Source organism: Diospyros lotus, chromosome 9, assembly GCF_014633365.1.
Source record: "Diospyros lotus cultivar Yz01 chromosome 9, ASM1463336v1, whole genome shotgun sequence".
NCBI lineage: Eukaryota > Viridiplantae > Streptophyta > Magnoliopsida > Ericales > Ebenaceae > Diospyros > Diospyros lotus.
The window spans coordinates 22,579,205-22,601,896 of record NC_068346.1 but is presented as its reverse complement, the minus strand read 5'-3'; the positions used below and the strand labels follow the sequence as shown (position 1 = coordinate 22,601,896).

The 22,692-nt window shown below is 34.1% G+C and overlaps 1 protein-coding gene across 1 annotated transcript; it reads left to right on the top strand.

Moving 5' to 3' along the window:
* Positions 1-15,567: 15,567 nt before the first annotated feature.
* LOC127809304 (flavonol synthase/flavanone 3-hydroxylase-like) lies at positions 15,568-22,475 on the top strand. Its single transcript, XM_052348068.1, has 3 exons — positions 15,568-16,052; positions 16,147-16,474; positions 22,263-22,475. The coding sequence occupies exons 1-3, from the start codon at positions 15,568-15,570 to the stop codon at positions 22,473-22,475; spliced, it is 1,026 nt and encodes a 341-aa protein (XP_052204028.1).
* The last annotated feature ends 217 nt before the right edge of the window (positions 22,476-22,692 follow it).

Genomic DNA, 22,692 nt, shown 5'->3' with positions numbered 1-22,692 from the left:
GATCTGTTCATTAGCAGTATCTATCATCACAGAGGCAATATCCTTTAACGACCGCCCAGGAACTATGATCTATCAGCCATTTCCATCATCGCACGACCCATCATCCTTCAAACGAACACCATCCAGGAAGGTTATCTCCGATCCACCCAGATCTACCACTAATCGGCCTTTAAGCTCACATCCCTTTGAACTGGTAAAGGCCGAATTTCTTAATCGTGACTTCCTGGTACTCTTTGAACTGCCCCCCGTGATTTGGCCAAAAGGGGGCCGATTTTTGTGGCGCAATCTCACCGACGAAGGCCGCCGAGGACACGCCAGAAACTCTAGTTGATTTGGAATCACTACTTGCTCTCTCTCTCTCTCTCTCTCTCTCTCTCTCTCTCTCTCTCTTTTGTATTTTCAAGTACCTATCTTTTCTTATTATTTCATGGTTAGAAATAAATATTCTAGTTAATAACGATGGAAAAAATCTTCTTTAACGACGATTGATTTAGACTATCAATAAAATTTATCTTTTAACGACAAGATTTATATTTAATCATTACTAATACTACATTAATGGCCAAAATTAAATTCGTCGTTAGTTTTTGCTCATTAATGCCTCTTTTGTTTGTAGTGGTAGTTCCTGGTTGCTTTCACGGTAAAAATGCGATCGGATCTAAGAACGAACGGTTGGATTTCATACAATCAATGATGCCTAGAAATGTGTTTGGAAGAGAAAGAGAGATGGAGAGGGGAACCAGAATAGTGTAATATTATTAATGACAATAAATTTAGTGGTTAATGTAATATTATTAATGAGTAAATCTTAATAATTTTTTTCTATTATTCCATTTTTTAAATTAAAAATTTTAACCAATAACGACAAGAAAGTGGTATATTAATGATGACTTGTCAGTTTACCATAAAAAATTATCTTATAACAGAGGGAATTATATATATTTTGTCATTAATAATATTTCATTAACCACTAAATTTATTATCGTTAGTCTATCATCATTAACATCTCTTTATTTTTTCATATTAATTAAGTACTGAATAGATATATTACACAATGAAAATATATTATTGAATAAATAAATGTATTATTAATTAAGGTTGATGAGAAAAAGAGGGATTTTAGAAATTAGAAACCGGGTAGGAATTTAATTTGTGTAGGGATTTAGTTTTAGGTTTATTATTTGTATTTGTATATAAAATACAAATAAATAAATTATTTTAAATTATAAAAATTAAAACAACATAATTTTGTAATTTAAGTATAAAATCATAGATACGTAGATACCCACACATATATAATATTTGTAATTATGTGTGGGTAAGTTTATAAATAATTACCCACACATGAGTAACATTTATTGATATGTGTGGGCAATATAATCCAAAAAATGTCACATCAGCTAATACGTGGATACCCACACATATATAACATTTATAATTATGTGTGGGTAAATTTATAAACAATTACCCATACATGTGTAATATGTATTAATATGTGTGGGCAATATAATCGAAAAAAATGTCACATTAGTTAAAATTTTACTAAGAAATATCCCACCAACCTCTAAAAGTTAGGGAATTTTTTTTTGCCAAAATAACTGTGGGTATATAAATTTATCCACACATACTAAATTTGGATAATATTACAAGTTTGTCTAATTTAGTCACCCACACTTATTACCATTATGTGTGGGTAAATACCCACCTATAATATGTGTGAATATTTAGGTGTGGGTTAGTTTACAAATAATTACCTATACATACGTAACATTTATTAATATATGTGGGTAATATAATCCAAAAAATTTTCACATCAACTAATACGTAGATATCCACAGATATATAACATTTATAATTATGTGTGGGTAAGTTTATAAACAATTACCCATACATACGTAACATTTATTAGTATGTGTGGGTAATATAATTCAAAATAAATGCCACATCAGCTAAAATTTTACCAAAAAATATCTCACTAGCCTCTGAAAGTGGAGGAAATTTTTTTCACCAAAATAAGTGTGAGTATATTAATTTACCCACACACAATAAATGTGGATAATATTACGAGTTTGTCTAATTTAATCACCCACACATATTACCATTATGCGTGGGTAAATACCTACATATAATATGTGTGGGTACTTTATGTGTGGGTAAATCTCTCAAATTCTTATAGTAAATTCTTTAGAGCCATTGAGTGATTTGGGTCTGGAAGTGTAGAACTTTTAAATAAATAGCAAACGGTATGTAAAATACCTGAATTGTAGCAGAATAATCAAATCTAATTTGCTTAACAACCTCCGTGGAAGAAAACTATAAAAGATTTCTTATACGTGTACCCCTTGTTCGTCCAAGGCTCGAATGGTGATACCAAAAACAGTACATGAGCGATCAAAAACTAATTCTGGTTATCGTGTATTTTTTATTAGACTCTATGCCTATTTATAGGTATCACACAGATATAGATAGGCATATCTCTTTAGGAATTTGAAACTAATTCAAATTCCAATTACTTATCCCATTATATTGTTAAAATTCAAATGTTAATGAATTTGAAACAAATTCAAATTTGTAGCATTTATCTTATCATTAGGAAACTTATCCCAATGTAATAGCAATTCTAACAATCTCACACTCGGGTACATGGGATAATGCTCAACTCATCTCCTCATATAGGATGTCAAGGGGTGCGACCTTGATGACAATGATAAGAGTACTATATTAAACAATCACCAATGCCAACATAGTATAGCTGCAAAAAGAAATAAACAATGGAAATGTCATCTATTGTAATACCCTGAGAGCCCAGAGGAGTTAGTATATATCGAGGATAGTGTAAGAAAAGAAACAATACCAGCTGGATACCTTTTGGGCTGAATATTGGCAAAGAACTCCCAAGTTAAGCGTACTTAACCTGGGGTAATCCAGGGATGGGTGACCCCCCTGGGAAGTTCGCGTAGGCCCATCAGGGTAAGTTGTTCCGGTCCTTCCTATCGCTCGAACGGGATGTTACATCTATGCCTTAGATAATAAATAACACATCTATCAAATGCTTACAATCTCTCAAGAGTAACTCTGAACAGCATTTGATTATCAATCGAAGTTCTTGCACTCATGATCATCACACAGATGATCGTCCGGACTATGAGTTGCAAAACTTACATGATGTGGTATAAATTATCTTTCCCAAAATTTGAATCAATCCATCTCTTGGTTTAACCACTTGCCCAGTCATGGCCCGCCTAGCTACTTTCTTGCTAGCCAATTGGGTGACATGCTAAAGTAGTGTAATTGAACCTCAACTTTATGAAACAATTTTAGGTCAGAAGACATATGTGAATAGGGTCCCACGCAGTGACAAAGAGTGAACAATCTTGTCAGTTCCCTATAGCGATCGTAAAAGCGCATGTTGTTTGATATGCATGCTACAGTGGAGCTCCCACTAATCAGGGATGTCACACTCAAAACACCATACAAATGTCGGCCTAGTCACCACATAGGCACTAGCCTGAGTCACTCAACTCATGAGTACTCACATCCTACTATTCTCAGGCTTAATATGGAATTTAGAATATATCCATATTTAACTTCTTCAAATAAGTCTCATCTTAGCCGTACTAAGGCGACAATAACAACCTTGGATACCCCTCATGTATCAAGGCACTTACACTAACCACATAAGTCCAAGAGTAAGTTGTCTCATCCTGCATACCACACGGGTGTCAGGGCGATCGTTCGCGTGAGTTGACCGATCCAAGCCTAGTGACATTCATGAACATTGCAATTATTTTTCATATTTTCCATATTAACAACATAATGTCATATAATGAAAATATAAAGGAGATAACAAATATCCATTATAATAAATCAATATGAATGTTGTAAACAGTGATTAAATATAGAATTCAAATTCTACGTAATCCCATACGCCTCACATGGGATTCAAATACATTCTTGCTAAATGGCTTTGTCAATGGGTTAGCCAACATTTCAGCGCTAAGAATATAACTCAAAATCACTTCCTTGTCCCTGATCAATCCTCTAATGTAGTGATATCTTCTTCTTATGTGCTTTCCTCTATCATGGAATTTGGGGTCATGTGCGAACTGCATCGCAGCCGTGTTGTCGATACGAATTTCGACAGGTTCATCAGCCTGAGCTGTTACCCCGAGTTCTCGAAGGAAAACACTAAGCTAGGATGCATGTCTTCTAGCTTCTTAGCTAGCCACATACTTTGCTTCCATGGTCGACTGAGCAATGCAATCTTGCTTCTTACTTCGCTAAGAAATAGAGCCCCCACCAAGAGTGAAAACATATGCTGATGTGGAGACACTATCAACTATATCTCCGCCAAAATCAGCATCAGTGTAACCATGTACTTTCATATCTCCACCTTGGAAAGCTAGGGCATAATCATAAGTACCACGTAGATACCTCATGATTCTCTTAACAAATCTCCAATGTTTCTCACCAAGATTACTTTGGTATCTGCTTACTAACTTAACGATAAAACAGATATCAGGACGAGTACACTTCATAAGGTACATGAGACTCCCAATAGCACTGGCGTATGGTTTCTTTTCCATTAGTTTCCTTTCTTCCTCTGTTTTAGGGCACTGACTAGTACACAAGGTGTAACCCTTATTAACTGGAGTATCAACAGGCTTTGAGTTATCCATATTAAATCGTTCAAGGATCTTACGAAGGTAAGTCTCTTGAGACAAACTCAAAAGCCTCCTTGAGCGATCCCTTAAGATCTTAACTCCAAGGATATAACTCGCTTTCCCTAAATCCTTCATCTCAAAGATAGAGGATAGCCATTCCTTAATGGTGTTGATCATCTCCAAGTTGTTTCTAACCAATAAGATGTCATCTACATATAAAGACAAAATCAAGAACCTATCTTTTGTCCGTTGGATATACACACAATGGTCTTCCTCCATCATGGTCAAACCAATGGAGGTGACGGCTTCATGAAACCGTAGATACCATTGTCTAGATGACTGCTTGAGACCATATATGGATCTTTTGAGACGGCACGTTTTGCCCTCCTGCCTTTCAGAAACAAAACCGATGGGTTGATCCATATATATCTCCTCGTCTAGTTCTCCATTGAGTAATACTGTCTTGACATCCATTTGATGTAGCTCAAGATCTGAATGAGCGACGATGGCTAGAATCACGGGAATAGAGTCAAATCTCACCACAGGAGAAAATGTCTCTAAGAAATCTACACCCTCCATTTGGGTGTAGCCCTTCGCGACCAACCGGGCTTTATACTTTTCGATTGATCCATCAGCTCAACGTTTGATTTTCAAGACCCACTTGTTACCAATTGTCTTTCTATTTGGTGGAAGATCAACAAGTTCCCACACCTTGTTCTTATCCATCAAGTCCATTTCCTCTTTCATAGCGATCGACCATTGATCTCGATTTGGGGAGGTTAAGACTTCTTCATAAGAAGTCGGCTCACTGTCATCCGACATGGCACACATAAGTACCCTTCCCTTAATATCATCAAAATGACGACTAGGGATAAGCTCACGCTGGCTGCATCAAATTACTTGAGTCTCCGAAGTATTGTCTATGGGTTTATTCCCACTAACTGTAGGAATTCTCTCACTGACAAAAGGCACTTCCTATTGTAACTCATACAATTGGGAGTCATTATCAACCTCACCAATTCTTGGGAACTCATCCTCAAGAAACTCTACATCCCAAAATCCTATCTCAGTTAAACCCCCACTAGGATGTTCACCATACATGATGTATCCTTTTGAACCCGCAGGATACCGAATGAACACCTTCTTGCTGGCTTTTGGTCCAAGTTTTCCATACTTTTGGGACGTGCTATGAACATATCCAGCTGATCCCCAAGGCCGTAAATGATCCGAGTTTGGACTTCTACCAGTCCATAACTCATAAAGGGTGGAAGGCATAGACTTACTTGGAACACGATTAAGAATGTAGGCTACAATCAACAACGCATCTCCCTAGAAACTAATCGGGAGATTCGCCTGCGCTAATATCGATCTAACCATTTCTAACAAAGTCCTATTTCGGCGTTCTGCAACACCATTTTGTTGCGGAGTGAAGGAATGGTTAGGTGTCGAACTATACCTTTTTCTTCACATAGACTTTTAAACTGATCAGGAAGATATTCTCGATCTCTATCGGTTCAAAGAGTTTTTAAGCTCTTATCCATATGATTTTCAACCCCATGCACAAAGCGTCTGAAGTAATCTAAAGCTTCTGACTTGTGAGAAATCAGATACACGTAATCAAAATGTGAATAATCGTCTATAAAGGTAATAAAGTATGATGCACCATGACGTGCCCTCACATTCATAGGACCGCATATGTCGGACTGTACTAACTCCAAAGGATAAGATGCATGGGAAGCCTTACCAAAAGGTTTCCTCTTGGCCTTACCGGCTAAGCAAGGCTCACACACATTAAGTCTCACTTTACTGAGAGATCCCAATAGACCTTCTCTCTCCAGCCTTCCATCATTTCTTGACACACATGGCCAAGTCTTTTGTGCCATAAATCACAATCAACATTTATGATAGAAAAAGTAGAAGAAACTAAAGCAATAGAATGGTTATTATAAACATGATCCAAATTAAGTTTGAAAAAATCATCCACTAAGAAACCACCACCAAAGAATGTATCATCCAAATAGATGTTCATGCCAGTATCACAGAAAAGAAAACAATAACCTTGTCCTAATAAACATTCTACCGATAATTGATTACACCGAACTCTAGGAGCATACATAACGTCCTTCAGGAGTAGAATCTTGCCATTCTTCAACTTGAGATGGAATGAACCAACTCCAAGAACTTCTTCTTGTGTGCCATTCCCAAGCGTGACGTAATGAGTTCCCGCAGGGACTCGGTGGTAATCCACAAACCCTTATTTCTCAATTATAGCATTTCAATTTGTACAAGTATTTCTTTCCACGTGCTCCTCTTTTGGCCTTCTTGTTCTTGCCAATCTTAGGTGTAGGCCCTGATGACTTTGATCCTTGTCTCTTGCGTTTGGGCCTGAAGCCCTCACGTTTGTCAACCTTGGCTACAAAAGCTGTCGCAAGGTTCACTTCAATGCGCTCCGCCTCAAGTTCCAAGTGACACAAAATATCATGAAATGTTCTGATATTTTTCGTTGTGTGTGATAATGAGCTTCATTTGAGACCACTCAGGATCAGGCAAGGATCTGATCACCCCTAGGAGTTGCTGCTCATTATTAAGCGCTACTCCCGCACTCTGAAGATCTTTGATAAGTGAACCCATCACTCTCAAATGCTTAGCCATGCTGTGCCTTGGGTCTTTGACATACTGTTGAAATTTTAATTGTAAAGCACGAAACTTTGTTGCAGATGTCTGACCAAAACTAATCTTCAACTTTTGCCACATTTCCATGGCAGTCTAGTAAGACTCAAATTGGCCCAAGAGATCAACCTGCATGCTAACCAGCATCGCAAGATGAGCATAATGATCCCTCTCAAGCAATTTGTCATAGGCCAACTGTGTCGCTAAGGAAACATTTTCCCCTTGCGGCACGGGATGTGAAGTCTCCAAAACGTCCCATACTTTCTTCATCTGAAGTAGATACTGAATCTGTTTCTCCCATGTGGAGTAGTTGGACCCATCCAACTTATCTATCCTGATCATGCTTCCAGTAACTGAACTGGTGGCCATTGATCACTGAATCAAGGACAAAAAAAAAAAAAAAAGACATTCAATGCACATGTTCAAGGCAAACAATTAAATCAAACATTTAACTATGCATTTCAGGATCAATAGATCGCCAAGCTTCAAAGTCATCACCCTTAATGCACAATTAAAATGTTATGACTCAATTGTTTATGTGGAATTGATCCACAATATCCAACAATATATTAGGACCCACACAAGGCCCAAGATCGGTACTAAACCGAAATTAATTATCAATAAGCAAATAAAACTAAATATTTGTAGATAACAGATAATTAACTAAGTTAGCAAAAAAGCCAGATCACATCTATTTATAATTTTAGATTCAAAATTAAACTTATTAATTTATGGTCTAAAAGAATAATCAAAACAATTATTATGACAAAATTAAAACATATTGTAAATGTCATGAAAACAATTTTACTAATTACAAAAGTTAGTAATTCAGAATTAAATATTTCTAAAATAATTCTAATTTTTTTTAATAAATCTCAAAATGGATTTATTATTTAACTAATAATTTTTGGCTCAAAATTAAACTAATTAATTCATGGCCCAAAAACATAATTCAAATAATTAAATAAAAAACCCAACAATATGGCCCAATACAAAATTAAGGCTTAAATAATTTTAAATAAAAGTTGTCCCAATTTGTTAACAAAACTAAATGACCCAAGTCCAAAACCCAATTGAACAAATCAATTGGCCAGCATTAGATCCACTCACGAATCTCCTTATGGATAGGGTCAACCCAACCCAAATCCGACTCATCACTTAATGGGTCATCTTCTTCCCCAACACATAGGGTTTTTTGGGCAACCATGTGCTGCTGTCGCCGCCGCCGCCTTCTTCCTCCACCGCCAGTCGTCATTCCACCTTCTCTATTCGACGCGGCCAGACACGCAGTCCAACGATCGATCGGTTGCTTGCAACAGCCACCATCGGACATCAGCCATTACCAAAAACAAAAAAGAAGCCGCAGCCATGGTGAACAAATCAAGCCATGGCCACCATCTACCTTCCATTAACGGGGACTATAGAGGCAGCCGTTCGAAGACCCACGACGAACCCATGACAATAGAAGAGAAGACAGAGGCATCGGCCATGGCGGAACACTCACAGCGGCGAGCCATGACCCATTAAAAGTCAACCAGCAACCTACTACTGGCAACGCCCAATGGCGGTCGCCGACTACGGGCATAAACGATTACCCATCGGCCATGGAAGAAGGCAAAGAATCTTGGCCATGGCCGATTTAAGCCTCCAGCGACGGATCTCCCACTGGCCGCGACATACGCGATCGTTGGGGATGGCCTTAGCCACTGGTCGTGACGAAATCGACCGCCGTAGACGACGCCTTAGCCAACGGGAGGATGGCGGAGGAGAAGCACGCCCAATAGCCATGCACTACAAGAATTTGAGGGTTTTACCCACACATAAATTAGCCACACATATTATACGTAGGTATTTACCCACACATAATAGTAATATGTGTGGGTAATTAAATTAGATAAACTTGTTACATTATCCACATTTATTATGTGTGGGTAAATTAATAAACCCACACTTATTTTGGCGGAAAAAATTTCCTCCATTTTCAAAGATTGGTGGGATATTTTTCGATAAAATTTTAGCTGATGTGACATTTATTTTGAATTATATTACCCACACATATTAATAAATGTTAAGTATGTGTGGGTAATTGTTTATAAACTTACCCACACATAATTATAAATGTTATATATGTATGGGTATCCGCACATTAGCAAATATGTCAGTTTTTTGGATTATATTGCCCACACATATTAATAAATGTTACGTATGTGGAGAAAATTATTTATAAAGTTATCCACACATAAATTACTCACACATATTATATGTGGGTATTTACCCACACATAATGGTAATATGTGTGGGTGATTAAATTAGACAAACTCATTACAGTATCCGCATTTATTATATGTGGGTATATTTATATACCCACGGTTATTTTGGTGGGAAAAATTCCCTCCACTTTCAGAAGTTGGTTGGATATTTTTTGGTAAAATTTTAGTTGATGTAACATTTTTTTTGAATTATATTACCCACACATATTAATAAATATTATGTATGCATGGGTAATTATTTATAAACTTACCCACACATAATTACAAATGTTATATATGTGTGGGTATCCACATATTAACTGATGTGGCAGTTTTTTAAAATTTATTGCCTACACATATTAATAAATATTATGTATGCGTGGGTAATTATTTATAAACTTACCCACACATAATTACAAATGTCATATATGTGTGAGTTTTCACATATCTATAATTTTATACTTAAATTAAAAAATTACATCGTTTTGATTTTTATAAGAATTTAAAATAATTTATTTTTTATTTTATTTACAAATACAAATAATAAACCTAAAACTAAATCTCTATACTAAAATTCTGCCTTCCATAAAATAAAATTTCTACCCGATTAATTTATTTTAAAATTCCTAAATTAAAATAAATATTAATTTGATACAATAATTTAAATTATTTTATTATCATATTCTAGATTATTATCATAAATTATAATTTAAATTATTTTAATATTAATTTTATAAATTGTTTTAATATTAATTTTTTATTGAGAAATTCAAATAATCATTATCGCAACAAATATCATCTTAATTTAGCATTTATCTCACAAGATAGAAGATTCAACACATAGAAACCAAAAGCTACTATCACTACTATATGCACTAGCATGTTATTTACTCATAATGGTCTCTTTCTCTGTTAATATTTTAGGACAGTTAACTTACATAGTTTCTTCCCAAGTCTTTCTTAACTTAAGCATTAGAGAATTTTTTCAAACTTACAAAAATAAGTTACCTATCTTGAAATGGTCTCTCTCTCTTTGTATTAGTATAATGCATAATCTCTTTTAGTTTTTACAGCTATAAACCTAAACATTTTCTTCTTGAATCTCTCCTAACTTGGTAAGAAAATAGTTAAAATAATTAAATATGGATTTATAATTTATAATCTTTAAAATAATATAAGTTAAATAATATCCTCTTAATAATCAAATATCCTCTTAATAATATCTTTTCAGTATCCTCTTAATAATATCCTTTTAATAATCAGATATTCTCTTAATTATTCTCTTCAGTAGGAGTAAGGTAAGTATAATTTTTAAAATAAAAAGAATATCATTTATAATTTACAAAAAAAAATTAAAATTATCAAATACAATTTACTTTCCTTTTACTTTAATAGTGAGCCATGCCAAATTTCTAATGGATTACTATCTTTTTATTCTTTTTAATAATTTTTCTAGACATAATATTAAGAACCCTATATCGTTAGGAAATATTTAGTTTGATCCATAGAAGACTCAATTGCTTTTTTTAACATGAATCATATAATTCTTTAAATAAAAATAAATTTGAGATTTGAACCACAGACTTAAAAAAATACATTTAAAAATACACACAAAATACGTAATAATGATAGCTTTTGGTACTTGCATATTAAATTATTTTAATATTAATTTTATAAATTATTTTATTTTATATTTAATAACAAAATATTTCAACTTAAAAAAAAAAATTTATTTCCCTCCCCAATTTCCCTTTTCCCCCCTTTGCCAAAACCCTAAGTCACCCATTCTCCCCCCCCCCCCCCCCCCCCCCCCATGGTGTCTTATGGATTTTATTAATCACTTCCTGCAATTTTATTTCTTTTTTGTTTCTTTATATCGGGATTTCTCATTCAAGTTGAGCTACTAATGCACCAATTCTACAAGCAAATAAACTTGTTGATTATTTTGTTGTTATGAACATGATGATTAGCAAGAATTCCTAGTTTAAGTTAGTTAAACAAAAAATGACTAGGTACTAATTAGTTGATAGTTTCACCAATTTAAGGTTTCTGATGGTACTGTATCATGTTGTGTATGGCTATGTATATATCAATTCTTCTAGCAGAAATATAATATAAACTGTTGTCTCACCTACCTGAAGTCAACGGCCATCTTTTTTCATATTGGACTATTTTGCATTTCAGTGTGCTACTACCATATATATTTTCTATCTGGTGATTTCCTTCCATTTGCTTTAGCTAAAATTATATCCTAACCATTTTTAATTTATTGATTTATTATTCACTAGCTTTTGCTATTTTTTTTTTTCCTGAAATCTGTCCAGAATCATTTATGGTTATATATGAACAGAGAAATTTAGAAGTTGTAAGATTGGTGCTAATATTTTGTTTAGGTTATGAAGAGTTTTAGCTGTCAGTAAATCAGATACCTAACCCTTTTTTCTGATGGTACTCTATCTGCCCCTGCGTTGGAGTGTTTGGTAACACTCCAGCTGTCTTAGTGCACCCTATAGTTGGGACGGATTGGGTTTGGTGAAATTGCATTAGGTTGATTTGAACGTTGTGTATTTTGTTAATAAATTTTAATTAAAAAACAATGTATGAGTCATAAATTTTTATTTATTTTATAATTTTAACTCATCTTGACTCATGAATTGAGCAAACTAATTAAACTCACATGGACTTTAAGACAAAATTTATATTAAAAAACTATTATGTTGTTGTTGTGTGTACTCTCAAACATTCAATGTTGGCAAAAGAAAGAAAATGAGTTATATATCCAAAAATCTTGGATGTTACGCAATTGCATTGAAGGTTTCTTTCTGATAAGATTATTGTCCACCCAAACACATCTTTAGTTGCCTCCCGTACATCTGTCCTCATTGCACGCCCTTGAATTGATTGACCACCATGATGCTGGCTATATGATCATCTTCAACCATTAATTCTAAGGTCATGTGTGCATGATGGCAATTTGTGTGCTTGAATTTTATCATTATTATCCATGAGAGTTCGTTATAAAGTAGTCTTAATTTTGATTGTGCATGCATGCATTAAGCAAATGCTGTGATGAATCCACGAGAAATGCTTAGTATTAATCAAAAATTAATCCCATCATATTTCCTGGAAAATCTAGGAGGAGTTTTCCACGTTCCAGGCTAATATTTCACGTTGTAACTATTGTGTACTAGTTTCATAAAAGTAATATAGGTTTAACTAACATTCATTTGTATTAACGTTCGTATATTTATTTACTTAATATGACTTGATGTATTACTTTTGTGTAGAACGTCAAAAGATATAGAGTATGGATCACATTCTGGTTTGCTACATTTGATACCCTCGTCATCTCTTTAGATGACACATGAAAATGTTTTTAATTACTAATTAAAAATATTAGTATAATTGAGACTATATTTTTAATTTAAAAATAGTTAATTAAGAATATGTTGTATTTTTTTATAAGAACAAATGATGTAGTTGAGGCGAGATAATCCTCTAGATAAAATGACTGATAAAGATGTTTTAGAAAAGGTCTTTGGATGACAATCTGTTCTCTTGTTTGGCATTGGGGGCAATCTCCTAGTACTTCTGGGACAACATGCACTAGTGAGGAGTCCAGTCATCCAACTTACAATCAATCGGTAGAAGATTTGAATCAGTACAAGTCTCTTTTTTGAGAGCTCCAGGGAGACATAAACATGTTGCAACAAGTGTTGATTGAGAAAAATATTATGCCTCCATATACTCCACATATACCATCAGATCATAGTTCAGGACGATCTCGCCTCAGCCATTCCTTCCTCGACCCTCCATTCTACTGAACTGGAGTTTGACGACGAGATTTAATAATTTGTTTTATGTTTTTTTTTTTTCATATATGTTTGAACTTTTTAGGTGACTTCATGATTTTATACTTATTTTGTGATTTTATGACTTTTTTGGTGCGTATACGTTTGAACTATATTGTAATAGATGTTGTAACAATTGAAAGTTTAAATATAAAATTTTAGTTTTGTCCACACATAATATGTTTTTTAGCCATACATGTAAATTATCCTTTCATATGAAAATTATTTTTTATATTGTTGCCCACATTTAATATGTTTGTTACTCACATTATATTTTTTTTTTACCCACACATATTTAAAAAAAAATAAATTATTATCCACATATAATATTTTTTTTACCCACATATAAAAATTATTTTTTATATTATTACTCACACATAATCTTAACTTTATCTACACATAAACAAATATACGTGTCATGCCACATCATCATCTAATTAAAGCCACATCATCAGTTACGTCATTAGCCAGATCAACCATATTACAATTACAACTTCCTAACATAAAAATACCTACACATATAGAAATATTTACCTACACATATATGTGTGGGTAATATATTAAGCTTTATCCACACATAAATATATGTGTGGGTAAAAGTTATTTTCTAACCCCCTTTTACCCACACATCTTGACATTTGCATTATGTGTAAAGAAAAATTATAGTTGACACATAAAGTAATTTTTATCCACATTTACGCGTGGGTAAAAGTCTCAAATTCTTGTAGCGATGACAAACATGGCCGCTAGCAACTCCCTCAGTCCCATCTGTGTTACAGTGGATAGAAAATTAATTTTTTTTACGCAAAAAAATATCACGAGCTACAAATATGTGACTGGATCAATGCAAACAAACAGACCAAAAATTATTTCGTGCAGAATATCACACAGAATAATACGACACATTACTGATTTCACATAGAAAATAATTTTACGCGTAAAAATATAACAAGTTACAAAAACTCGCGAATACAATTGGTCAATCAGAACGGTGTAGACAAATAAATAATGACTTTGATATCACTGTAGAACCTTTAAATAAATAGCAAACGGAATGTAAAATACCTAGATAGTAGCGGAATAATCGAATCTGATTTGCCTAACAACATCCGTGGAAGAAAACTATTAAAGCTTTCTTATACGTCTACCCCCTATTCATCCAAGGCTCGAATGGTAATGCCAAAGACAATATATGAGCGATCAAAAACTGATTCTGATTGTCGTGTATTTTTCATTAGGCTCTATGCCTATTTATAGGTATCACATAGATATAGATAGGCATATTTCTTTAGGAATTTAAATCTAATTCAAATTCTAATTACTTATCCTATTATATTGTTAAAATTTAAATATTAATGAATTTGAAACAAATTCAAATTCATAACATTTATCTTATCATTAGGAAACTTATTCCAATGTAACTGCAATTCTAACATGAAGAGTCTAGGGGAGTTTTTGGGCTATGCAATGCTAAGGTTCAACTGCCTCGAAGACTCTATAGACTCTTTAGGGGTCTATTGTTTGGGAGACTCTACGAGATCATCCAAGTCTTATACGAAATAATTCTCAAATTTTGAATTTTTTGAAATTTTCCCAGGACACCCCCACAACAGGGGGAATTCGGTTTCAACGTGGAGATGTTTGGTCTCAGATTTAAAAATTAAGAATATGAAATGTGATGGTGGTTGAAAATTAGGAATGCTTGGTAAAGGAAGAATATGTGGAAGGACACTTGATAAAAATTCAAAGAAACACAAGGCAAAGAAACTAATAATGCACCTGGATTTGCTTAAAATTTTTAAAAGAACTTCAAGAAAAATGTTATTTTATCAAAGTTTCTCCATGCAAATGATTATAAAAATTATATTACAATTAAATTTTAGAAAACATAATTATTTTCATAAATTACTTACTACAAAATGATAAAAGACAAAACTGTGATAGTTAAGATAGCATGTCCCATCCCACCACATAAACTATCCACTCACTGCTTCCTGGTTGTCCTCTCTTCACTCTCATCCTCTCAATTTTTAACTAATTTAGATTCATTCATCCAAATGCAAGTCGCTATAAAACATAAAGGTTCCTCAACCTTAAAAGACAAAACTAAATATGCATTGATCCAACACACCAATGGCAATAAGAAACGTATTGATCAGTAAAATGGAGAGTGTGCAAACCGTTGCCTCGGCTACAACAAACACCATCCCATCACAGTTCATACGGCCAGAGAATGAGCAGCCTGGGATAACAACCTTCCATGGCCGAGACCCAGAGGTTCCCGTCATCGATCTCTCAAACCCAGATGAAGAAAAGCTTACAGGGCAAATTGTGGAAGCTAGCTGCAAATGGGGTATGTTCCAAGTGGTGAACCATGGCATACCAAGTGATTCTATTACCAAACTACAAAAAGTTGGAGAACAGTTCTTTGAGCTATCTCAAGAAGAGAAGGAGGTGTATGCTAAGCCCCCTGATGCTAAAAGTGTGGAAGGGTATGGAACAAAACTACAAAAAGATGTGGAAGGCAAGAAAGGATGGGTTGATCATTTGTTCCATAAGATATGGCCTCCTACTGCTATTGATTACAAATTCTGGCCTAAAAACCCACCTTCTTATAGGTTTGAATCTCATCGTTTCCTCTTATTTTCCATGAGAATTGCCATTTGCTCAGCACATTAATTACATAATGTTATATGCAATGTTACAAAACAGGGAGGTTAATGAGGAATATGCTCAACACCTACATGGGGTGGTTAACACGCTATTTAGGAGCTTATCACTAGGGTTAGGGCTTGAAGGGGATGAATTGAAAAAGGCAGCCGGCGGTGATGAGCTGGTGTACATGTTAAAGATAAACTATTACCCACCGTGTCCCTGCCCCGATCAGGCTCTTGGAGTTGTAGCCCATTCTGACATGTGTACTATCACCATTCTTGTGCCAAATGACGTTGAAGGCCTCCAAGTCTTACAAGATGGCTACTGGTTTGATGTTAAATACGTTCCCAATGCCCTAATCATCCATATTGGTGACCAGATTGAGGTATTTTTATTTGAATTACCTTGGTATATATATTCTATCTTGTTGTAGCATTAACTCTCTCTCTCTCTCTCTCTCTCTCTCTCCCTCTCAGAATTATGTCTAACAAGATAATATCTATATTGAAGTTTTAAACTGAAAACTCCAATATGGGTCAAGATTCAATCCACATCTTAAGACAAAGTTCTTTTTTTTTTTTGCTGAGAATGTTTAATATCCTAGATGTAGCTTCAAAGATAACCTTCTCACACTTATTCTTATAAATCAAAACAAAGGCTATTCAAGCAACATCAATCTTTACTGCTGAAGCAAAAAATGCCTCATAATTAAACCCTTCACACTTAAAACTTTTCGTTCTTGATAATTGAGCAAGACATGCCCACCTAATCATCTTCTTTTGTATGTCACATCAAAATTCGCTTTCTAGTATTTTTGGAGTTTGCTCATGTGAAGTTATTATCATTTTTCTTCTAGTAGTTCAAAAAATGATGTAGAACATAAGAAAGAGAGGTGTCCTCTTTGTGTTAAGTAGTTTAAGATTAAGATTCTTACAGATAACGTTTATCTTGATATTTCTTAATCCGTTAAGATTAGGATTCTTATAGATGATGTTTATCTCCATATTCCATAATCCTTTTAAAATTAGAATTCTTTATGAATAATTACATATCATTTTCTTGGAATATTCGGAGGAATCTTAGGATGTCAGAGTTATCTTATTTTTCACATTGTGTGGAACCCCCTCCCCCTTGAGCGTATTCAGGGAAATGTTTTGACAATGGTGCCATTCCTAGGGCCGCGATCAAGGCACGACAACTGTAGCCTCGATAAGTTGGTAGTAGCATGGCAAGGTAGCAGGGGTGTCCCTCAGTGGCCACACAACTGGGTCTATGAGAGGTAGCCCTCTACGATCGTGCGAGTCGGCTGCGGGGATGCTTTTTGCAAGGCTCTCTACGGCCTTCTTTGCCGACCTGTGGGTCATATTGGTCACTTGTCGCAAATCTCCTACACCCCTCTAGTGTTGGATTGTCTGAGTTAAATTGTGTTGATTCATTTATTAATTTATTTTCTAGTATTTTTTCTCATGACACATCAAAATGTAATACCAAATCTTATAAGATGGATAATAGCAAAATTTATTTGGATGAAGTTATTGAGAAAATTAAAGAAAAAATATGGAATTATAGCAATTGTTTATTAGATTCAAAACTTGGGTATATCAAAACAAGGTCAAACGAGTGTTGATGGGTTAGCAAGTTTCCAAATAGGGGATATCAAGTTTTGGAACTGCTGGCAATAGGAAGCTGCTTTTAAAACTGATGACCGTGGTTTTGAAAGCAAAAAGTCTATAGAAATCGAGAAAAGAGAATGACAGGCAAAGTCATCTAAAAATCAGGTATAGCCAAACCTACCCCTTTTTATACCTATGATAAGGGGTTGATTTTTCCCTAATCCAAGGGAATGAGACCACTTTCAAGGTTCAATCACAAGAATTCAAATTCAGGAAAACCAATGAAAATATTTATGTATGAGTGAAGATTTGGGATTAAAATTCAAATGGAAGTTTGAGTTAGTGGAAAACCAAATTAGTTATGGCCTTGAGACTGTATAAAAGGAGGAGTTTGATCTTCTTTTTTCACTTTAAGCATTAATTTTGAGGTTGAAGATGCCAAAGAACAATTCCATTAATTATGTTCGTTTATTTTTTATTGCGATTATTTTAGTTTATTGTTGGTAGGGGATGGATAGGCTGTTTGCCTTGCCATCAAGTTGGTGTACGTTAGTTGTTTTGGAAGTGGATACATGATCAAGGTGGGGTTTTTGCTCTTTGGAGTAAGGCTTGAGCATTACTTGGTGCATGCATGTACCATTAGGTAATCTTCTTATTTTGAATGTCGCATCAAAATTGACTTTAGATGCTCATTTAGCAAAAAAGAAAAGAGAGTGAGGTGTTCTTGTCTTCTATATATCCATGACATCCCATTATATTTAAGGCTTGATTTGAATCTTCATTATGATCCCACTCAATTCATTTCCCATTAAAACTCATTAGTATTTTAAACTCATGAATTCAGTTTGGATATATATATATATATATATTCTATATCTCGCAACTCACTTGCTCTTTTAATTTGTTCAAGTTATTTGTCTCGTCAAGCTTTCAATTAGGTATTGATAATAGAACCACTTACCAACACCTTCCCTAAAGTCACTAAACATACTATTTCTAATTAATTACATTTTCTCTTAATTATAGCCAAATTGTCCACCCACAATGGTATACTATTAAACTTACACTTATTCTTCACATGTTTCAATTATTAAAAAAGTCTCCAGGATTTTCATAAAAAAGAAAATTAAAAATTAATTAAAAAAATAAAAAGCTTATGTTTGGATCATCCAAATTGACCCTTTCGAAATTGAAGCCACTAGTTTTGATAGGTGAATCCATATTGTTCTCCACTCCAACTCTTATAAAAAATCATATTACCAAATTATTAATATAAAGGCTCAGAGTAAGGTAGGAAGTTTCATTTAGATTCCACCAATTTATAGTAGACAAATTTTATTTGGACCAATGTCCCTGTGATTTTTTGTTATTTATAACATTTTGTTACCTTAAAATTTTGGATAAAGTCCACAATCCCCAATAAAGTTTGGCAAAAAAATGAACTGATAGACGCCCCCTCCCCTTCCCTTATCTGGAAAATCTTCACTTGGGTTAGTAATGGTTGAACATAGAATTGGGTTCACAATGGTTATTAGAAACCACTAGAGAATCTTTGGTCGACTGTCATAAACCCATTGGTGAACAAATAGATTAGATAAACGAACAAAATAAAAATAAATAAATAAACAAATGATGGTTGATTGTCATCGCCGACAACCACTAGTGGCTAGAGAAGAACATTAGAATCTATTTTCTATAAAATGTATAGCTAAAAATGCTTTATGAAGAAACATGACTTTGAAAGTCCTTCAAGAAATGTATAACTCATCTTAAAATGTATTTTCTTCCAATAAATGTATAACCTATAGATGCGGAAATGGAACTTCCACAAGAAGGGAAAGCCTAAAGAAATGAAGGGAAACTGACCCTACATATTTGAAGCTTAAGATATATGTATTCTAAATTTTGTATGACAAGAAAATGCCTTTTTGGATGCAAACTTTATAGGTTTCATGCTACGTTTTGTTTTGTAGGAAAATTAAACTATATGCATAGGAATTTGAATGGTTAGAAGTTGAAATTTGTATTTGGCTTTGCCTTTTGTATGTATAAATTCAAGCGTTTTATGATATTTTATGGCCAATTGATGTGCAAGAGGCATTTGGTCATAGTTTAGGATAAACATGAATAAAATGACATTTAATTGAACTTTACTATAAGGTTCGATCTAGAACACGTTTGCTCGCATTAATATTGATTATCAATCTTAATATGATTATAGAAGAAATAGTGGCATTTTTTTTAAAAATGGATTAAGAGTGGGACCTTCTAGTGAAATTTAGTAGTCTTGCTTAACCAGATGAAATGGTCAAGTTAAGGACTTCACTAGGAGAGCCAAAGTAGGAAAGATTAATTCAACAAATTAAGGAAGTTAAATGAGTTGAATTAGGTGAGATTTTTAAATTGATTACTTTGAAAATGAAATTTTCCTTTTTTGCGGGATTAATAGCACACATTAGGGAGAGGAATGCTACAATATTAACCATCCTAAGGCTAGGTCATGGATGCATCCAATGATCATATAAGATCAGAACCTAAGAATCTCAAATCCTATGACCATGTTGTTCATTTGCTAATTCAAGTTTCTATGTATTATTCATCCAATACACGCATATATTCTATTTTGTTCCGCTTGGAATGACCTCTAAAATGGATCAAATCCCCTTGAAAATAGGTGACAACAAGGCTGGCTTGTTTTGAAACAATCCTCAGTATCAAGATTAATTTGCTTTTCCATGTCCTTTATTGCGTACAACCATATACTAAGATAAGTACAGTATTTTGCCGCCAGGGGCAGACCCCAGCAGACCGGGGGCTTGCACGAAAGGACGCACTGCCCTCATGTTAGTGACATGTCCCGTGTTTGACCTTTAGTCATTGCGAACTCACTGATTTACCTCCTCTACCATCCCTTGGGACTAGGCGGTAGGGGCGTTCATGAGGGAATGTCATCCCAAATATAGGATTTTTTTCTCTCTCACTTGACTTGATGTAGAATGAGATGGAAAGACAGCAAAACAAATGTAGATTTAGGGTTCAAATACATATAAGATGAGAACTAGAATGATAATGTGATATTTAGAATTTATAAAATCCTTAAACATTGAATTCAAATAATTGCCTCCTAGGTTTTATAAGGCTATTTACAATACTAGAGTTATATATATAGTAGTCATATATATATGCCAAGCCTTGCTAACGAATTTTAATATTCATTAGGGCGTGTTTGGCTAGGCTTATTTTTGATTAAGTGAGCTTAAGCTCTTTTCGACCTTTAAGCATTTTTGTTAAAAAGCCAACATGTTTGCTAACCACATAAGAACTTTTAAGTTAAGTAGCTAAAAGCTTTTCTAACAGCATCCTAAAGAAACTAGTCCCCCCTAACTTACTTTTTTTTTTTTTTTGATGTGTGGATAGCTCTCGAGCTCCATGAGAAAAGTTGGTTTTAACCAAGAAAAAGTCCATTCTACCCTAAAACAAAATAAAAATTTCCATGCCAACTCCCCAAATCCCTAACCCACAATTCCTAATCTCATAACCACCCTTTCTTTGTCGCTTGTCACTAGAATCACCATCGTATGCTAACCTTTGTTGCCATTTGTTGAGATAGTCATCGTCATTCATGTCATTCGTTGAAAGAAGGAAAAGAATCAACAATGAAGAACAAGAATTAGCAAATGTCGTTCATAATGGTTGCCTTACCAATTATTGTCATCCTTTCTCTCTCTCCTCTTGGGTTCTGAATCGCTAGAACCCATTGTTGGGATATGTTTCTGTTGGAACCTTGGGTTTCATTGCCAATTGACCCATCGATGATGGCTTATGCTGGTGACGAGTGGAGTGCATATCAAAGAAGAGATCCAGTAGCTAGTCTCTCCCTCTTCCTCCCTCCCTCTCTCTCTCTCTCTCTAACCGCATCGCTAGCGCTGTATAAAGTTGTCAACTATGGGTTATACACCTATATATATATATATATATGATAAATATATAGAGAGAAATATTTACATATATAAAAACTAAATTATATGTATAGAACTCAAAATATATACATTTATTAATTGAACATAATAAATCAATTTATTAATTAAATTTCAATTTTAGCTATTGATAATATATCTTAGTAGTTTGATCAAAAAGTACAATTAACTAAATTATTTACACAAAGATTGATGTTTTTATGGATTTATTTTGTAAAATAATTGGTATGTTCTTTTTTGTTTTATATTTGATAGGTTAAAACAAATTTTATCCAAATACTTTGTCAACTTAAAATTATTAGCAGTCGTTTGGCTAGACATTTGACTAGTTATAATTTTTAAGCAACCTTACGTGTCTAACACTTGGTCGGTACTAATTTAAAGGACTCATAATATAGCTATCAATATTAATTAAAAATTTGAAACATTTTAGACATGACTAGTAATTAAAACGATAATGTTAAAAGGTTAGTTTGCTGTTATACCATACGTGAATGGTTAGTTTAGTACATATCTTAATTTGTCCCTTTGTTTGTATGGGAAAAACATCAAATTGAGGAATGGTTTTGGGTGTGACGTGCAGATCTTGAGCAATGGCAAGTACAAGAGCGTGTTTCATAGAACAACAGTGAACAAAGAGAGAACAAGAATGTCATGGCCAGTGTTCTTGGAGCCACCGCCAGAGCTGGAAGTAGGGCCACATCCTAGTCTCCTTAATGAAGAACATCCCCCAATGTATAAAACCAAGAAGTATTGTGATTATGCTTACTGTAAGCTCAACAAAATCTCACAGTGAAGTGCGGGCATTTGGGAGGTTCAGTGGTATCTATTTTGTATAATGATATATAGAAAAATGAAAAATATCTGGATTGGTACGCAAATAATGAGACGGGCTAGGGTTCCATCACTTAATTTATAGTCCTTTTGATTTGTGATTGTTTGTATTTCTTTTTTTTTTTCATGGAAATTGTCTGGATTTCTATTTGAATATATTTATTATATCTCCATGTCGA

Coding starts and splice junctions, on each gene's coding strand:
- LOC127809304 (XM_052348068.1), top strand. CDS start 15,568: ATGGCAATAAGAAACGTATTGATCAGTAAAATGGAGAGTGTGCAAACC. Junction 16,053..16,146: donor AAAAACCCACCTTCTTATAG/GTTTGAATCTCA, acceptor GTTACAAAACAG/GGAGGTTAATGAGGAATATG. Junction 16,475..22,262: donor ATATTGGTGACCAGATTGAG/GTATTTTTATTT, acceptor TGTGACGTGCAG/ATCTTGAGCAATGGCAAGTA.